Source organism: Mauremys mutica, chromosome 1 (genome assembly GCF_020497125.1).
Source record: "Mauremys mutica isolate MM-2020 ecotype Southern chromosome 1, ASM2049712v1, whole genome shotgun sequence".
NCBI classification, from domain to species: domain Eukaryota; kingdom Metazoa; phylum Chordata; order Testudines; family Geoemydidae; genus Mauremys; species Mauremys mutica.
Genome location: NC_059072.1, coordinates 341,931,807 through 341,949,787, shown reverse-complemented (window position 1 = coordinate 341,949,787; position 17,981 = coordinate 341,931,807). Strand labels below are relative to the sequence as shown.

The 17,981-nt window shown below is 41.6% G+C and overlaps 1 protein-coding gene across 3 annotated transcripts in view; it reads left to right on the top strand.

Moving 5' to 3' along the window:
- Positions 1-17,981, top strand: part of TMEM135 (transmembrane protein 135) — a 387,108-nt gene that overhangs the window by 44,832 nt on the left and 324,295 nt on the right. For all 3 annotated transcript variants that reach the window (XM_045020247.1, XM_045020259.1, XM_045020252.1), the window contains exon 3: positions 3,692-3,784. In XM_045020247.1, the coding sequence (XP_044876182.1) occupies positions 3,692-3,784 (93 nt within the window). The remainder of the gene's footprint in view (positions 1-3,691; positions 3,785-17,981) is intronic.

The window sequence follows — 17,981 nt, the reverse complement described above, 5'->3', positions numbered from 1 at the left end:
TCATGGTCATCTCCAGCACCTGAACCTCGAGTTGTTGCACCTCACGGCATGGAAGCTCCATGACTAAATCTGATGGAGCTCTCCTGCTCGGACCCAGTCAGACAAGTCCTTCTTGGCTGTAGGAAATCCTCCACCAGGGCTACCTACCTGGCCAAAGGAAGAGATTTTCAATCTGGTTGGCGCAGCACCGGCCGTCTCCAGTGCTCACATCTATACCACTTATACTGGACTGCCTTCTCCATCTTAAGCAGCAGAGGCTGTCCATGTTATCAATAAGGGTTCAGTTGGCCGCCATTTCTGCCTTCCATCCAGGTGGAGAGGGCCGGTTGATCTTTGCCAACCCCATGGTCAGCCGTTCCCTGAAAGGTCTCGACAGACTATATCCACACGTCCGACAATCGGTCCCAGCCTGGGATGTTAATCTGGTCTTTACAAACTGACTGGGCTGCCCTTCGAACCACTGGCTACTTGCTCTACCTCTTGTATAAAGTGGCATTTCTGGTAGTGATAACCTCAGCCAGGAGGGTGTCTGAGCTCAAGGCCTTAACATCAGAACCCCCATACACGGTGTTCTGTTAAGGACAAAGTTCAGCTCAGGCCACATCCAGCTTTCCTCCTGAATGTTGTCTCCCAGTTCCACATCAACCAGGACATTTTCCTTCCAGTGTTCTATCGTAAGCCTCACTCAAGCGGCAGGGAGAGAGGCTTCACTCATTGGACGTTCGCAGAGCGCTAGCCTTTTACATCAGGATAACAAAACTGTCAATCCAACTGCTCATGGCCATGGCAGATAGGATGAAAGGGCTTCCAGTCTCTTCTCAACGAATTTTGTAGTGGATCACGTCCTGCATCTGAGAATGTTATAACCTGGCAGAGGTGCCTGGCCCACCACTCACAGCGCACTCCACCAGGGCACAGACTTCTTCAGCAGTGTTCCTGGCGCAGTTATGCAGAATGATGATGTGGTCTTCAATACATAATTTTACATCGCATTATGCTATCACCCAGCAGAGCAGAGATGACACAGCCTTTGGTAGAGCAGTGCTACAGTCAGTGAATATCTAAGCTCCAACCTCGCCTCCAAAATTTGGGCTTGGTAATCACCTGATAGGAATTGACATGAACAAATGCTTCCCTTGTAATTTTGCTTCTCTGAAGTTTTCACCTTTCAGGATTATAAATCATCCATTTATCTTTTTGAGGTTGGAACAGAATCTGTTTGAGCTGGCATTGTATTTTACATCTGTTTTTAATTTTTTTTTGAACTGCTAGTCCCTCCTCCCCCCCCAGTCATTTTTAGTGTTAATGATTGACTTTTTCTGAGGCTATTTCACTTTCTGCTCTATTGGAATTGAGTGGAAGGTTCCAAGGATTGAGTTAAGCACAACGCATCCTGGGTAACAGTCAGTAAGGTGTCTAGCTTGTGCTCAGACATCTGTCTGCTGTCCTTGAGAATTCTACCTTCCTCATACTAGGGGGTGGAAGAACCAGAAGTGAGACCCCTGGAAGAAGATATCTTCAGGGAAGCAGAATTTCAAATAAATACCTTGCCATTATAATGATGTTAATACTTTGTACCTATATGGCAGCCTTTATCCAAAGATGTTAAAGTGGTTTCAAAAGTGTGTATAAGTATTTTAAGTATGGGATAACTGTGGGACACAGTTTGGGTAAATATTTGAAAAGCACCTAAGTCCAATTTTCAAAAGTAATGTGGGCACTTAGCAGTTTCAGGCTTTTAAGTCACTTAAGAGCGCATTAGAAAATATTACTACTGGTCTATACACTTGGATTCGTTACCTAAAGGTATGATTGTAAACAGATTTAGTTATACCAGTGCCAGCCCCAGGTAGACACTTTTATATTGGTTTAAACTTGGCTTGTATTGGTTTAGTTTACAGGGGCAAGTTAAACTAGTTTAGACCAACAGAAGTGTGTCTACATAGGGATTTTTCCCAGTTAACTAAATTATTGCATGTTTGTGTGTAGACAAGCCTTAAACTTTGGGAAAGGTCACATAGTGAATCAATGGCAGGGGTGAAAAGAGAACCTAGGTTTCTAACTCCCAATTCCCTGTTCTAACCACTAGACAACACAACAATAACCTTATTATTTCTATCTATATTTTTAGATTCTTCATGGTGAGAAGTGCTTTTGGCGTTTGAATTTGCAGACAGTTGCACTATGTAAAATGTAAATTGCTGTCTTTTAAATCTTATTGTAAAATTGAAAATGTAAGTAGTAGTAGAATGATTCAAAACTGTGCCAAAACAGATTCCTGTAATAATGAACTTTTAGCTGGTGCAGCATTTGGCCTTGTCCAGTGAAATTATCCTTCTGCAGCCGTGGGAATGTATAGTGTGTATAATTACCATTACATCATTCGTTGCTGATTCACTGACTCTTCTCACTTTTGAACATAAACTGGTCGTAATTGTTTGTATCGTTTTCGTGGCATATTGAGGGCAAAGATTGAATGAGGCAAGTCCTTTGCCCTTCCTAGGACAAGGATAAAATTGAGCTGGTCCAAATGGTGTTTCTAATTTCACTAGTTCTTTATTATGTGTTGCCATTTCTCATATGTAATTTCATCTCTTTTCATTGCCCCATATGAATTTATCATGTTACTTGCCCTGTTTTATGAGGATAGAATCTCAAATGAGATTGTACTGCTGAATCAGCTGCTATTGCTTGTTAAAGCACTGTGTACAATCTTTCCACTTCACAAGTACCCCCATTCCTTAGAGATGGTTTATTGCATCCACAGTCCATTCTAAGTAGGCTGGATATGCAAGAGTTCAGAATCAAGTTTTTAATAACTGACTAGACAATTGGGCTGCTACTGTAATTTACATTTAGCAAATGTGTATGTTGTTCTTCCCTTTTTCCACAATAACAAATTAAATCTTTGTCCAAAAAATTAATTCCTTACAGTTAGTAATTATTTTGTGTAATAAATCCATTTTCAGAATGATTTTGTTTTATTAATGTGCCCTGAATTTATAAGATTTTTTTTATTTGTATTATTCCTGAAGTTGTGGACTCCTGGGGTGAGATCCTGGTCCTATAGAAGTCAATGGGAGGTTTGCAATTCTTGAGTTTAATAAACCCTGGATTCTATTTTCAGCTCTTACATTGACTTATCGGGTGACCTTAGAGAAGTCACTTAATTTCTCAGCATCAGTTTCCCTATCTGTCTTCAGGACATGTTGTGAAGTGTACTTATTTGAACCACCTTCTGGTTCATTTTATAGCCTCACATCCATTCCCTACACCTCAATCTTTCTGAGGAGGCTATCCTGACTGCCGAAGAGACAGTAGCAGTCACAATTTTTGTGTAGTTCTACATAATTCTTTAACCTTTCATAAATATCACTTGGGGGCTAAGGTACTGTCTGCTTTAATAAAAGCCTTTTGAATGAAATGGGTGAAGTACTGATGTACCTAAGTGGCATTATGGGACTTAATGTTTATGAAGTGTCTGGAGATCTTCACTGAAAAGAACTGTGTAAGTGTAAAAGTATTACTATTGGTGTCTGTGCAATATGGATTAATTCAAAGGGTGCAATGTGTATCTGTCGGTGGAAAATGGACATAATACAGTCTTATGTTGAGCATAACACATGCAACATACACTATCTTTCTTGATGCTTTGGCATGTAATATAATAGATATAAAATTACGTTTTCAGGAGGATACTTGGAAAATTCTACTTTTGGACTCCGGGCTTCGGAGCTGCTTTACCAGCTTCCTACGTGGCCATTCTCATTGAAAGGAAAAGCAGGTACATTTCATGTTATACATTTTTATTATTATACCTGTTCCTGTGCTTTAACTAATATGAGGAAGTTCAAATTGCTGCCATTTGTAAAAGTCCTTTGGACCCAAGCTAAAAAAAAAGTAGTTTAATTGAAATAGTATATATTTATTAACCCCACACACCAGATTAAGAAGCAACAGGAAGGAAAGTGTAGACTTTGCAAAAAATATATAGTGTAATTTTTTTGGTTTAGTTCATTGACTGGTAGTGAAACTGGGCACAGCTATTGCTTATAGATACAGTAAGTGAATCAAGATAGCTGTTTATGTTTTTGCTTCTTTATGAATAATGCTGACATTTAGTCAGTTACAATCTAAAAAGGGTATGTCTTCCTGTCAATAGACTAGTCTGCATCTTGAGGTTAATTATACCCTCAAGTAAAGTTCTACTTTAAGATTAATGGAAATCTTGTATGCTTTTATTAATAATTCTATAGTTAGCTTTTATTGCTGCTATTATTATTATTATTTATTATTATTTCAAAGGCACTAATCACTGTAGTATCCGGATGTTAGTTATGTAAAATTTTAAGGTGACAGTAAATCACTCAGGTGAGGAACAAAAACTCTTTACATTTTGTGCTGAGAGGATTCAGAACTAGAGGGTACATTTCCTTGAATCCACAGTTGGTTCTGTTTCTCTATCTTGGTGAAAAGCTTGCAGAAAGGGATGTCTTGCTACGTGTTTCAAAAGTGGCAAGGCTCTATCAGTCTCACCGTGGCGGCAGCAAATTCCACAGCCCAGGGCCACCCTGTGAGTACACCCTGCCTCAGTAAGTTTTTTAAATCTGAGTTTCTCTTTCGGCTGCCTGGCTGCATAGTAAAGGTGGTCATTCAGACTCTGTGCCATCTAGGGCTTTAAGGGTAAAGACTAGGACCTTGGAATGTCCCTCATATTGATAGACAGCTTCCACCAAGTATTGCCTGACTAACTTTGAATGGTTTGCTCCACTAAAAAGGCAGACTACTGCATAAACCAGTGGTAGTTTCTGGTTGGCCTTCAGACTCATGCCATGGTAAAGCATGCTGCACCTCTTTCAGCACTGGATGTCCAAAGCATAGATTACCATACATTCAAAAGACAGGGATGGGAGGAGGAAGAGCACTTTCAGCTATCATGCATGTATGGAACAACTGCATGCAGTAAGTCCAAAAGGTCCTTTCACCTGAGACTGGTTGCAAAATGTGTATCCACTATTTCATCCTCTGGCAGTCTGACCCGCATTTCACCCCCATTATCGGCTCTATGTGTTCCCTAGCTTGAATGGAGGTGTTTGGGAGTGAAGGATCTCCCTCACCATATTGTCCGTCCTCATCAACTACCTCCTGTTGCTACTGGGACCCATGCAGATGTCCTGGGGGGTGAAGTCCTTTCCTCTGGCTGCCTCCATTCCCTACTCAGCTGAAACTGCTCCCTGGTATCTGAGGAGTAGCTAGAGCAGGGTAGTGGGGAGCAGCGAGATGGGTGGTCTTCATTTTAAGATACCTTTATGGGGGATGCTGGGGGAGTATGGTGCAGTGGGACAGGGGAATGAGAAATGACAGTTGCAACACTTCTAGTGGCTTTGGCAGAAGTACACAAATAAAGGAAAAAGCTTAGCAGAAAGCACATGCAGAGAGTTGAAGGGAAGTGGTGCAGGCTTGAAAATGTATTATTTTTTTTGTTTCCTTTGCTGTAGGGCTGCCCACTACCTTGCTAAAAACTTCTGTATAAATATGAGCAAAACTACCTATATAAAACCTTAACTTTTTTTTTTTTAAATCTGCATGCTATTTAAAGGCTGGACTATTAAAATATTTGAATTTCTTGAAATGAGCTTATTTCAAAAATTCTATTTGACATGCCTCATGATTATTCTGTTGAAAAATTGGGTCAAGCTCTGTTTGATCAGTGTCCCAAGTGTTTAGCAGCTCTTACATTATTTCCATAATATTCATTCTAATGTAGTGTAGTCAAGATATGTTTCTTTATCTGAAAGTAGTTCTTGAATGTAATCAAAAGGTTTTCGAAAGGAGAGTACATTTCTAAGAGTGGCTTTTAAGGTGGAGGGGAAACAATATTAAGTGGTAACATTACTGTCTGATTGTATTTTACTTTTGTTTCATAAGTGAGTTACTTCTGTGGTAAGTCTTGGAATCTGACTGCCTGATATTTCCCCTTCTGGAGTTACTTCCCAGAGGGTGGGTTCACTTTGGCAAGGTTTTGCTTAAGCTAGCGGCTTAGATTCCAGCACTCCTGTTGGCTTCAGTGTTTCATTCCATGATATAAGCAAGTAGATTTTCTGCAGTTGTGCCAGGGACAAATGCCAACTTGATTTTTACTACATGCCTGGCAATGTATTTATTTATTTTTTTTAGTGTAAGGTCAAACTCAGAAAAGTACTTAAAACATTAAGTGTCAAAATCAGGATGGTAGTATATTTGTGAATTGCTTCTAGCTCTCCAAATATATATGAACAAAGGACAGAAACCGATCACACTCCCAAATAATTTAGAATTTAGTGCAACAGTGGAAGAAGTTGGAAAAACTTGCAAATTAAAAATAAACAAATTAGTAAAATGAGGCAAATGACCCAGTAAAACTCAATGACGGCAAATTAGGATTGTCTCACACTTCGTACTAATGCAAAAAAGCATTAGTTTTTATTATCAGTTGTTTTCTTCATGCCATTTGCACCCAAGTTTTGAGGGAGAGGGGGAGAGAGAGAGAGAGAAATGAAAGGTGAAAACAATATGAATTGCTGTGAGCCTGACTGTGTTTTAAAGATGTGCATGAAAGGTGACAAAAGTACTTATAGCATAGCTGTGTAGTTTTGTAATGGAATATGAATTCCTGGAAGGTTATGTTCGTAGAGAGCAGAACCCAAACCCCTTTACCATGGCCAGTTGGCTGTAGAGTGACTTTTGACATTGGATTTTTGTTAAATGAAACATATAGAGTGTATAAGACAGTCTAAATTTGGGAACTGAGCTTCTGAGAGAGGCACTCATACTACAGTGATGTGGGTCATATAAGTTCCTGTCCAGAAGCATCAGAAAAATGAAAAATACTGTTTTCTTAAAGGGAATTTGTCACCACTGCATTGATATATAGGAAATAGTTAACATCTCTTAGCAAAGGATTAGCATAAAACTAGCACTGGGAAAACAAAATATTCACATACTTTATGATAATGCTAAAACAAGTAAATAAAATATGCTATGCAGGAGGAGGATAGTGAGGTGCTGCCGGCTGTCTTTGTTTTAGTTAAATTTGTGTAAAAGTGCCCACTCCTGTGTTGGATGCCTCTGAACAGTGTGAACTAGTAGTGTTAATTAAAAAAAATAAGAGTTGATAAGCAGTATCAGAAAGGTAGTTGGAGTTCATAATCTATGAAAACAGTTGATATTTTAATGCCAAATATTTTTGTTAGAAGCTCATACTTCTGACAAATGTAATTAAAGTAATGCACTGAAATATGTCTTTCTAATTGTAGATGTATTTATTTGTACACTCTTTATCGCAGGTAAAAAGCCATATATTTTACATTTAACTTTTATAAACGTCTGGAAAATCAAACTTTTGGTGACAGTTGTAGCTGCCAGAAAGTATCTCCTTTTTAGGCTTAAAAAAGAAAGTCTATTGAAGAAAACAGGGAAACAAAGAAGCTACTTGTTTTGTGTTTAGTTTACAAACATGTTGCTGGCCCTTTAAATTTTAGTTAGCAGCTGGCCGGAGCACAAAACTTAATCACTTAATCTCTTCCCAAGTGGATACCCTATTTTAGGTTCCTCATAGGCATTTGCTTGCACAGCATCCCTGTCAGGCTCTGAATTCAGGAACAAAATGCTTGTAAATCAGACTGCTGATGTTGAGTGGTAGTGTTTTTGTATACTAGGCCAGACTCTTGTACCCTATAAACCTTAGGAAAAGGCAGGAAAAGAGAAAGTTTAAAAACATGTTTCATTTAAGTGAGTATAAAGTATCTTGCTGGTTCATATAAAACTATCATCACAAGCTTGCTTTGGCTGTAGATTTGTAGGGTAACAAGAAATTGGCATGGTAGTTGACATGGTAAACAGCTATGTAGTAATTAAAGCAACTAGATACAGCTTTTGAGCTAATTAATAATTGCAACCAAACTCCAATTGATGTGCAATGTTCTACTATTTTTCTTTTTCTGTAGATCAAGATCCATATAATGATGTATCTGTATACATCTTAAGTAATATTCTTGTAATATATTAGTACAGATATCTCACCTGTGAAAACTGTCATATCGGAACCTAGAGAGATAAGGTTTTTTTTATTGGGCCAACATCTGTTGGTGAGAGAGACAAGCTTTCAAGCCACGCAGAGCTCTTCTGACCTGAAGAAGAGCTCCGTGAGGCTTGAAAGCTTGTCTTTCTCACCAACAGATGTTGGCCCAATAAAAGATATTACCTCACCCATCTTGTCATTGTAATATCTTGGGACTGACGAGTACAACTACACTGCATAGCAGAGCCTAGAGAGACCAGGTGGGTGAGGTAATATCTTTTATTGGTCCACTCACCCACCTGGTCTCTCTAATACCTTGGGATTAACACGGCTATAACAACACTGCATATAGCAGAACTTGTGGACAGTGCTAAAATTTAAAAATCTGAAATGTAAATTAAATGTACATGTGCTCTTCCTCCAGAAAATCAACATATAGAAATAATTCTTCATTTATGCCAGGAGGTAGTGACAATCTCATTACTAGCATTCAGTCATTTAATGGACAATTACTTAGATCGGGGCGGGCAAACTTTTTGGCCCGAGGGCTGTATCGGGTTTCGTAAATTGTATGGAGGGCCAGTTAGGGGAGGAGGTCGTGGCCCGGCCCCCACCTCCTATCTGCCCCTCCCCCCTGACTCCTGCCCCATCCACCCCCCCCCCCGTTCCCTGATGGCCCCTCTGTGACTCCTGCCCCATCCATACCTCCCCGCTCCCTGTCCCCTGACCGCCTCTGGACCTCTGCCGCCCCATCCAACCCCTTCTCTCATTCCTGACGGCCCCCCGGGACCCCTGCCCCATCCAACCACTCCTCCTTCCTGTCCCCAACTGCCCCCTGCTGCCCCATCCAACCCCCTCCCCCCCTTCCTGACTGCCCCACCCGGGACCCCTGCCCCCATTCAACCCCTTGTTCCCCCTCAACCACCCCGCCCCCTATCCACACCCCTGTCCACCACCCCGAACTCCTGTGCCCTCTATCCAACCCCCCCTGCTCCCTGTGTCCTTACTGCACTGCCTGGAGCACCGGTGGCTGGCGGCGCTAGCCTGGAGCCAGGCCATGCCACTGCTACCACCATGGAGCACAGCGCATCGGATCAGGCCAGGCTCTGCAGCTGCGCTGCCCCAGGAGCTCACAGCCCCGCCACCCAGAGCATTGCGCCGGTGGCGGAGCGAGCAAGCTGAGGCTGCGGGGCAGAGGGGACAGCAGGGGAGGGTCCGGGGGGTAGCTCCTTGGCCCTGTACACACCGCAGGCCTCTAGGAAGCACTTTTGGCCACCTCCATCATCTACATTCTCGGGTCCACAGCGGCAGAGCTTCTACAAGAAAAAAGACAGAGGCTTTAAATGCTGCTGACCCACCTCGTCCCCCTCAGGTGCCCAGTCGGGTCCCGTGTGCTACCCAGGTGGCCCTCGGCAGGCAATTTGAGGGTGTGCCTGAGCATGGAGTTCCAGTCTTGTCCCAGGACCCATCCCCCTGTTTGTTTCTGAACCATCTAGTTCCCTTCCTCGCTGCATGGGCCAGGGTCACCTCAGACCATTGGGTGCTCAACACCATAGCAGTTGACTACACTCTGCAGTTTTCCTCCATCCCTCCCTCCCATGCCCCATCCCCATTCCTCTTCAGGGACCCTTATGAGCATCTCCTTATCCAGGAAGTGGAATCCCTCCTATGTCTGGGGCCATAGAGGAGGTTCCTCAAGATATGAGGGGGAAAGGGTTTTATTCCTGTTATTTCGTAATCCTGAAGGCCAAAGGGGGCCTCAGACACATTCTAGACCTGCATCGCCTCCACAGCTATCTCAAGAAGTTGGAGTTCTGCATAGTCTCCCTGGCCTCCATCATTTCCTCTCTGGATCCAGGAGACTGGTACGCTGCCATGGACTTAAAGCAGGGGTGGGCAAACATTTTGGCCTGAGGGCCACATCGGGATTCCGAAACTGTATGGAGGGCTGAGTAGAGAAGGCTGTGCCTCCCCAAACAGCCTGGCCCCCGCCCTCTATCCGACCCCTCCCACTTCCCACCTCGTGACCATCCCCCTCAGAACTCCCGACCCATCCAGCCCTCTCCCCCGCTCCTTGTCCCTGACCGCCCCCTCTCGGGACCCCACCTTCTATCTAACTCCCCCACCTCCTTACCATGACGCTAAGAGCACCAGGACTGGCAGCCGTGCCACCCAGCCAGAGCCAGCCACACCGCTGCACATTCTAGAGCACCGGGGCAGGCCACCGTCTCTCGCAGCCATGCTTCCTGACAGGAGCTTGCAGCCCTGCCACCAGAGCACGGGCGGCACGGCGAGCTGAGGCTGCAAGGGAGGTGGGAACAGGGCCGCTCAAGGGCCATGCAGGAGGGTCCCCACAGTTTGCCCATCTCTGATTTAAAGGATGTCTACTTCAATATTTCTATCTTCCATGGCCACAGGAGATTCCTCTGTTTTGTGGTGGGGCAGTGCCACTATCAATTCAGAGCACTGTCCTTTGGCCTATCATCTGCTCCGAGGGTCTTCATGAAGTGCATGGCAGTGTTGGCCACTTACCTGAAGTGTCGAGGCATTAAAATCTGTCCATGCCTCCATGACTGGCTTGTCAGAGGCAGGTCACGAGCCCAAGTTCAGCATGGCTTTACTTTGATGAATGCTACCTGTCAGGAACTGGGCCTGCTTATCAACAAACAAAAATCAACTCTGATCCCCGTTCAAAGGATAGAGTTTATAGGAGCAGTACTCGACTCCACCTGGGCCAGAGCCTACCTACCAGAGTCCTAATTCTGAGCTATGTTGGACCTCATCACACATGTCCGAGCCCACCTGCTCACGACTGCTCGAGATGCCATTCATCTCAAGGCATCGCACCTCCCGGGCACCCGAAGTGCACTGGCGGATCTCCTCGGCAAGTCCTTCTCTTCTTGCCATGAGTGGTCACTCCACTCAGAAGTCGTCAACATGATCTTCCGAAAGTGGGGGACTCCTCAGGTGGACCTATTCATGTCCAGTCAGAACAGGAAATGTCAGTAGTTTTGCTCGTTTTGTAGGCTTGCCAGAGGCTCCTTGTCCAACACTTTCCTGCTCCCTTGGATGGGAGCACTGCTCTATGCCTTCCCGCCGATATCCCTGGTTCACAAGGTCCTACTGAAGGTCAGGAAGGCCAAAGCAAAGGTAATCCTGATAGCTTTGGCATGGCCGCACCAGCACTGGTTCGGCACACTTTTGGACCTCTTGGTGACACTCCCTCTAGAGCTCCCTCTCTGACCACACTTGCTATCGCAGAACCAGGGCCATCCGCTCCATCTTGAACCTAGCATCACTGCATCTGATGGCATGGCTTCTGTTCTCTGAACACGGAGGAGCAAGCCTGCTCGGAGCAAGTTCAACAGATCCTGTTGGTTTGCCAGTGTCCTGTCATAGAATTTACTTGTGGATAATCACCTGCATCAAGTTCTGCTATGAACAAGCACAGATGTTGCCACTGGCCATCGTAACTGCCTAATCTACCACAGTACAAGCTTCGTCAGTGGCCTTCCTCATGTAGGTACCGATCCAGGATATCTGTAGAGCCGCCACATGGTCTTCAGTTCATACCATTACATCCCACTACGCCATCACCCAGCAGGCCTGGGATGACGCCAGCTTCGGTAGAGCAGTGTTGCAAGAAGCATGACCGTGAACTCTGCGCCCACTTCCAGGGATACTTCTTGTGTGTCACCTAACATGGAATCGACATGAGCAAGCACTTGAAAAAGAAAAAACAGTTACCTACCTTTCATAACTGTTGTTCTTCAATATGTGTTGCTCATGTCCATTCCATGACCCACCTTTTTTCCCCACTGTTGGAGTTGATGACAAGAAGGAACTAAGGCAGTGTAAGGCCGGCAGTGCCTCATATACCTGTGCAAGAGCGTGGGGCTTACGCGTGGCCCTATGGATACCACTAAGGGAAAAATCACCGGCCGCCTTGCACGTGGGCTTGCACATACCTAACATGGAATCAACATGAGAACACATCCCGAAAGAACAACGGTTACAAAAGGGAGGTAACAGTCTTTTACTATTTGATATTTGAGGGAGGGGGATGATGACATGTTGAGATGACATGTAGATTTTAGCAAGGGTGTTATAAAACAAGATTTTTTTCTGCATTATGTCAGACGTGCATATTTTATTGTTAATGATTTTATGAATTCATATATTTAACATTACCCTTTAAATTCAGAAGCAGGAAAGTGGTATTTCCAGCATGCACATAGTGTTGGTATGTGCACACTGTTGTTAATTGTTTTTAATAAAAGCTATGCCCATCTGTAAAAACACAAGAAACAAAAATTTGCCTTAACTTTTCCAAGTAATTCAAGGCTGCAGTCTACTTTGAGTCCCATTAACATCAATGAGAGGTGTGCACATACCTGAGGGGAGACTGGTAGATGTAGTCTCATCATACGTTAACACTCTTTCCATTCTACTAGTACAGAGGTCGGCAACCTTTCAGACGTGGTGTGCTGAGTCTTCATTTATTCACTCTAATTTAAGGTTTCCCGTGCCAGTAATACATTTTAGCGTTTTTAGAAGGTCTCTTTCTATAAGTCTATAATATATAACTAAACTATTGTTGTATGTAAAGTAAATAAGGTTTTTAAAATGTTTAAGAAGCTTCATTTAAAATTAAATTAAAATGCAGAGCCCCCTGGACCGGTGGCCGGGATCCGGGCAGTGTGAGTGCCACTGAAAATCAACTCGCATGCCGCCTTTGGCATGCATGCCATAGGTTGCCTACCCCTGTACTAGTATCTGAAGAGGATGTTAAACAGCAACTTCTAAAGTTAGACCTTTTAAAATCAGCAGGCCTGGATAACTTGCATCCAAGAGTTTTCAAAGAGCTGGCTGAGGAGCTGACTAGATTGTTAATGCTAATTTTCACTGAGTCATGGAACATTGTGGAAGTTCCAGAAGACTGAAGAAAGCTAAGATTGTGCCAATATTTAAAAAGGGTAAACAGAATTACATGGATAATTATAGGCCTGCTAGTCTGACATGGATTCTGGGAAAGATTAAGGAATGGCTGATACGGAACTTGTTTAATAAAAAATTAAAATACAGTAATGTAATTAATGCAAATCAACATAGGTTTATGGAAAATAGCTCCTGTGAAACTAACTTAACTTTTTTTGACAGGATTACAAGTTAGGTTGATAATGGTAATAGTGTTGACATAATATATTTAGACTTCTGTAAGGCATGTGACTTGATACTACATGACATTTTGATTAAAAACTAGAATAGTATAAAATTAATGTGGCACATTAAACTGATTGAAAGCTGGCTAATTGATAGGTCTCACAATGTGATTGTAAATGGGAAATCATCAAGTTGGGGTGCCTCTATCTAGTGGGGTCCCAGAGCGTTCTGTTTTTGGCTGTATGCATTTTTATCAGTGACATGGAAGGAAAGAAAAATCATCACAGATTAAAGTTTGCACATCACACAAAAATTAGGGGAGTGGTAAATAATGAAGAGGACAGGTCACTGTTTCAGAGCGCTCTGGATTGCTTGTTAAACGATGTGCAAGCAAACAGTATGAGTTTTGATATGCCTACATGTACATGTATACATCGAGGAACAAAGAATGTAGGCCATACTTACAGGATGGTGGGCTCTGTCCTGAGAACCAGTGACACTGAAAAAATATTTGGGGTAATGTTGGATAATCAGCTGAACATGAGCTCCCATTATGATGCTGCCCTAGTGATTATATTACCTCTGTATTATGCAATTATTGCATATTATTGGCAATTATGCAACTACTGATGGTATACTGTGTCCAGTTCTGGTGCCCACAAGTGAAGAAGGATATTGAAAAATTGGAGAGGGTTCAGAGAAGAGCCACGAGAATGATTAAAGGATTAGAAAACCTGCCTTCTAGTGATAGACCATCTCAAGAAGCTCAATTTAGCTTATTAAAGAGAAGGGTAAACGGTGACTTGATTACAAGCTGCAAGTACCTACGTAGGGAACAAATATTTAATAATGGGCTCTTCAGTCTAGTAACGAAAGGTATAACATGGTCCAAGGTCTGGAAGTTGAAGTTAGACCAATTCAGACTGGAAATCAGGCATAAAATGTTGACAGTGAGGGTGATTAAGGATTGGAACAGTTTGCCAAGGGTCGTGGTGGATGCTCTATCACTGATAGTTTTGAAATCAAGCTTTCATGTTTTTCTAAAGTGTATGCTATAGAAATTATGTTGAGGAAGTTCTATGGTCTGTGTTATACTGAAGGTCAGACTGGATCGGTGGTTCTCAGATTTTTGTACTGGTGACCCCTTTCACATAGCAAGCCTCTGAGTGCGACCCTCCCCCCTATAAATTAAAAACAGATTTTTTTATATTTAACACCATTATAAATGCTGGAGGAAAAGCAGGGTTTGGGGAGGAGGCTGACATCTCGTGACCTCCCATGTAATAACCTCGTGACCCCCTGAGGGGTCCTGACCCCGAGTTTGAGAACCCCATGACTAGATTATCACAATGATACATTTTAGCCTTGGAATCTATGAAAACATCTACAATTTAAAATTGTTATGAGAGATGCACTGTTGGTATATTGTAAAAACATATAATTGTGTATTATATTCTTAGTATATGTAGTAGTGTGTTTATAGATTTAAAATTCTTGAAAATACTTTAGAATAAGTAAAAGTATTATATTATTTAGAAAAGTGACTGCTAAATATGGATAATTTTTTCCATTAGAATTCTGAAGACTTTCTGAATGCAGAATATTATTACATTTTTAGAGCTGAGCGTAGCCTTGTGGATGTACAAATTATCTCATTTCCATTCAGTTGACAATTAGGACATTAATTGTTCATTTGCATTCACATTTGTCACAATTGCATGTGCAGTAATTGCAGTAATTGCTCCACTTTTGTATATGTGTTTCTGAAAATATCAGCCATATGAGAAGAAAACAGACATTTACAGAATAGAGATTAGTGACTAAGGTAGTAAACACATCAGTCTCTTGGAGCATACAGCAGTTATCAATTTAAATTCAGTAGCATAATTAATGGAAGAAGTACTGTAATATATGTGCTTATATATGCACATATGTAATGTAATATTTCAGTGGCTTTTTTGGATTTAATTTAAACATAGCTTTATGTGAGTTTCATTTTATTACAGCTTCATGTTCGTGGCAATACAGTATACTTGAACTTGAAATCGTAATTCCATAAAATACTTCCTTTTCTCCAGCGGTTTTATGCCTTAACCATTTAAAATGATACTAGGGTGTAATTAAGCTCATACATCACCAATCTAAAAAAATACTACGTAATAAAGCAATGCCTCCTGCAAATTTTGGTCTGTATTTTTGATTGTTACTCTAGAACGGAAAGAGAACAGTTTCATTGATTTGAGTTATTTTTTTTGGTCTTTGTTATCCATGCTTTATTGCTGCAAGTATATTTGTTGACAAATTTATCACATAGCACAAAATACTTGTGAAAATGGTCCCTGGGTAGCCTGAGAATCCTGGGTAATTCTGTCAGCCTGCCGTGTGGGTTGTAGGTGAACCAGGAATTGCATGGAGGCAGGCAGCCCTAGGAATTTGGGAGTTGGGGATTCCAGGAAGTCAGGCAGCCCACCAGGTAGGTACTGAGGAGCTGGTCAGGTGGATGGCCTGCCTGCCTGGCTTCCATTGGAAAATTTTACGGAATAGATTCATTCCTACAGAACATTTCTTATGAGCATTGTCTGACAGGGAAAACTATTATGTCAGAATTTTTTTTACAACCTCTGTTCTTAAGCCAAGCAAGTTACTTTATTGATATTGTGGTAGAGGATGACTTATTAAAAAAAGGTAATGCATCAGAGTTGAGGCAGGTTACATTATGACTTACGATTTGACTTGTAAGAGGATTTGACGTTTCCTTGCTTGTTTGACTCATGATCAAGAGGAAGCATGGCCTTTAGGTTAAAGCTCTGGACAGGGACTCAGGGGATCCTGGTCCAGTTCTTGGCTTTATCATAGGCTTCCTGTATGATTCTGGCCATGACACTTAGGTTGGACTTTGAAAAGTCCCCATGTTCCAATGAGTTTCATGTGTTTTCAAAAACTTTACTTTGGAGCTAAAAATTAGTCTCCTTAATTTCTTTATACCTCAATTCCCATCTGTTTCAACCGTAGTGATACTTAAACCCACTCTGCCTCTTTGACCATACCACTCTTGATGTGCTTCTCTGACTTATTCTCTTTTAGTACTTCAAATGCAAGCGTTTCAACTTCATTTGCAAAGTGTACATAATTGTGCTCCCTGAAGCCCCATTATGTGTTGAGCCTAGGGCCTTAGATTGCCTTAATTTGGTCCTGGCCATTATCTATATTTGTCTTTGTTTTTGTTTTGTTTAACCGTGTACTTTACAATCCTGTATACAGTACCCACCCTCTTGGGAGCCTACTGCTTCATCTTTTATATTTAGCTTTTTATTTAAGTCAGAATCATGCTTCTTACAAATTAATATTCATTTCCAAAATATAATCTTGTACAGGAATCATGTACTTCTAATTTTTCCCTTGCTGCAACATCCCTGCTCTGTATTTGCCAAATGGAGCTTAAGTTAAAACACATCTCAATACCAAATGAAGCAAAACAATAAAAATAAACAAAATATCCTATATCATGATTTCCGGTATTGGTATTGCACATTGTGAAACAAACATAAAATTGAAGACTTGTTCTCTACCCTTCTGATATTTGGAACTCTAAAGTTCTTCACTCTGAGGTTTGCTTTTCTCATATATTGAATTCAAATTAGTGCATGTACTGCATAGCCAGACATAAGAGGAGGGGAAGTCAGATTTCCAAGGCTGAATAGCAGTTTTTGTCTGGGAGTTTTTAAAAAAAAAAATTGTTAAACAAAAAATATAGTTGCATTCAGTCCTTTGACATTTTCAGTTCCTAAAACTTACTGAGGAGAGCTTCATATATCTGATTCAAATGAGTAGCACTTTGGAACTAGGCTCTGTACAAACCTAGTGTCTGCCCAGAAGAGGTTTACTTGTTCTAGCTTTTTTTTAATCTACAGAGATACTCTATCTTCATGAATAATTTAGAAACGAGTAAGGAAGCTACCACACACATTATTTGAAGGGAAAGAATTCTGATTTCTTTCTAACATGAACATTTTAAAATAAATTAATGGAGAATATAGTAAGTTGAACTCTTGAATTCTGTGCATTTGTAATAACACTGCACTTTTAAAATATGGAGATCTACCTATCTCATAGAGTTGGAAGGGACCCTGAAAGGTCATTGAGTCCAGCCCCCTGCCTTCACTAGCAGGGCCAAGTACTGATTTTGCCCCAGATCCTTAAGTGGCCCCCTCAAGGATTGAACTCACAATGCTGGGTTTAGTAGGTCAGTGCTCAAACCACCAAGCTATCTTTTCTCTCCCCTTCCCTCCCCTCCCGAGGATATATTACTTCAATATCCTAGTAAATTCCCATCCAAATTTGTTCACATTTACAATTTTCTGGGGCAGTGATGTGAAGGTTGCATGTGTTTTGTTCCATGTAATTCCCTGAAATAAAAGTTTGGTCAAATTGCCTTCATATGTTTCCAGTGTTCTTAGAAGTAAAATTAATGAAGTCATCTCCATTAATTTCAGTGGGAAAAATGTTTCCATATGGGGTCAAGATTTCTTGAGACATAGAATGGGCAAATGGGGAGTGATATGACTGGAGATTATGCAAGTTATATAATTAGAATGAAGGAAGGAATGAGTAAGCAGAGAAGCAATGTTGCTTTATGAAGATCAGCTAAGAAGTGTCAACACTCAGCTTCTTTGTCTATTTACTTCAGGTTTAATACAGCTGCTTTAGCTTGGTTTTCTTATAGCTTCCATATCTGATTTACAGAATGACAAGTCACTAT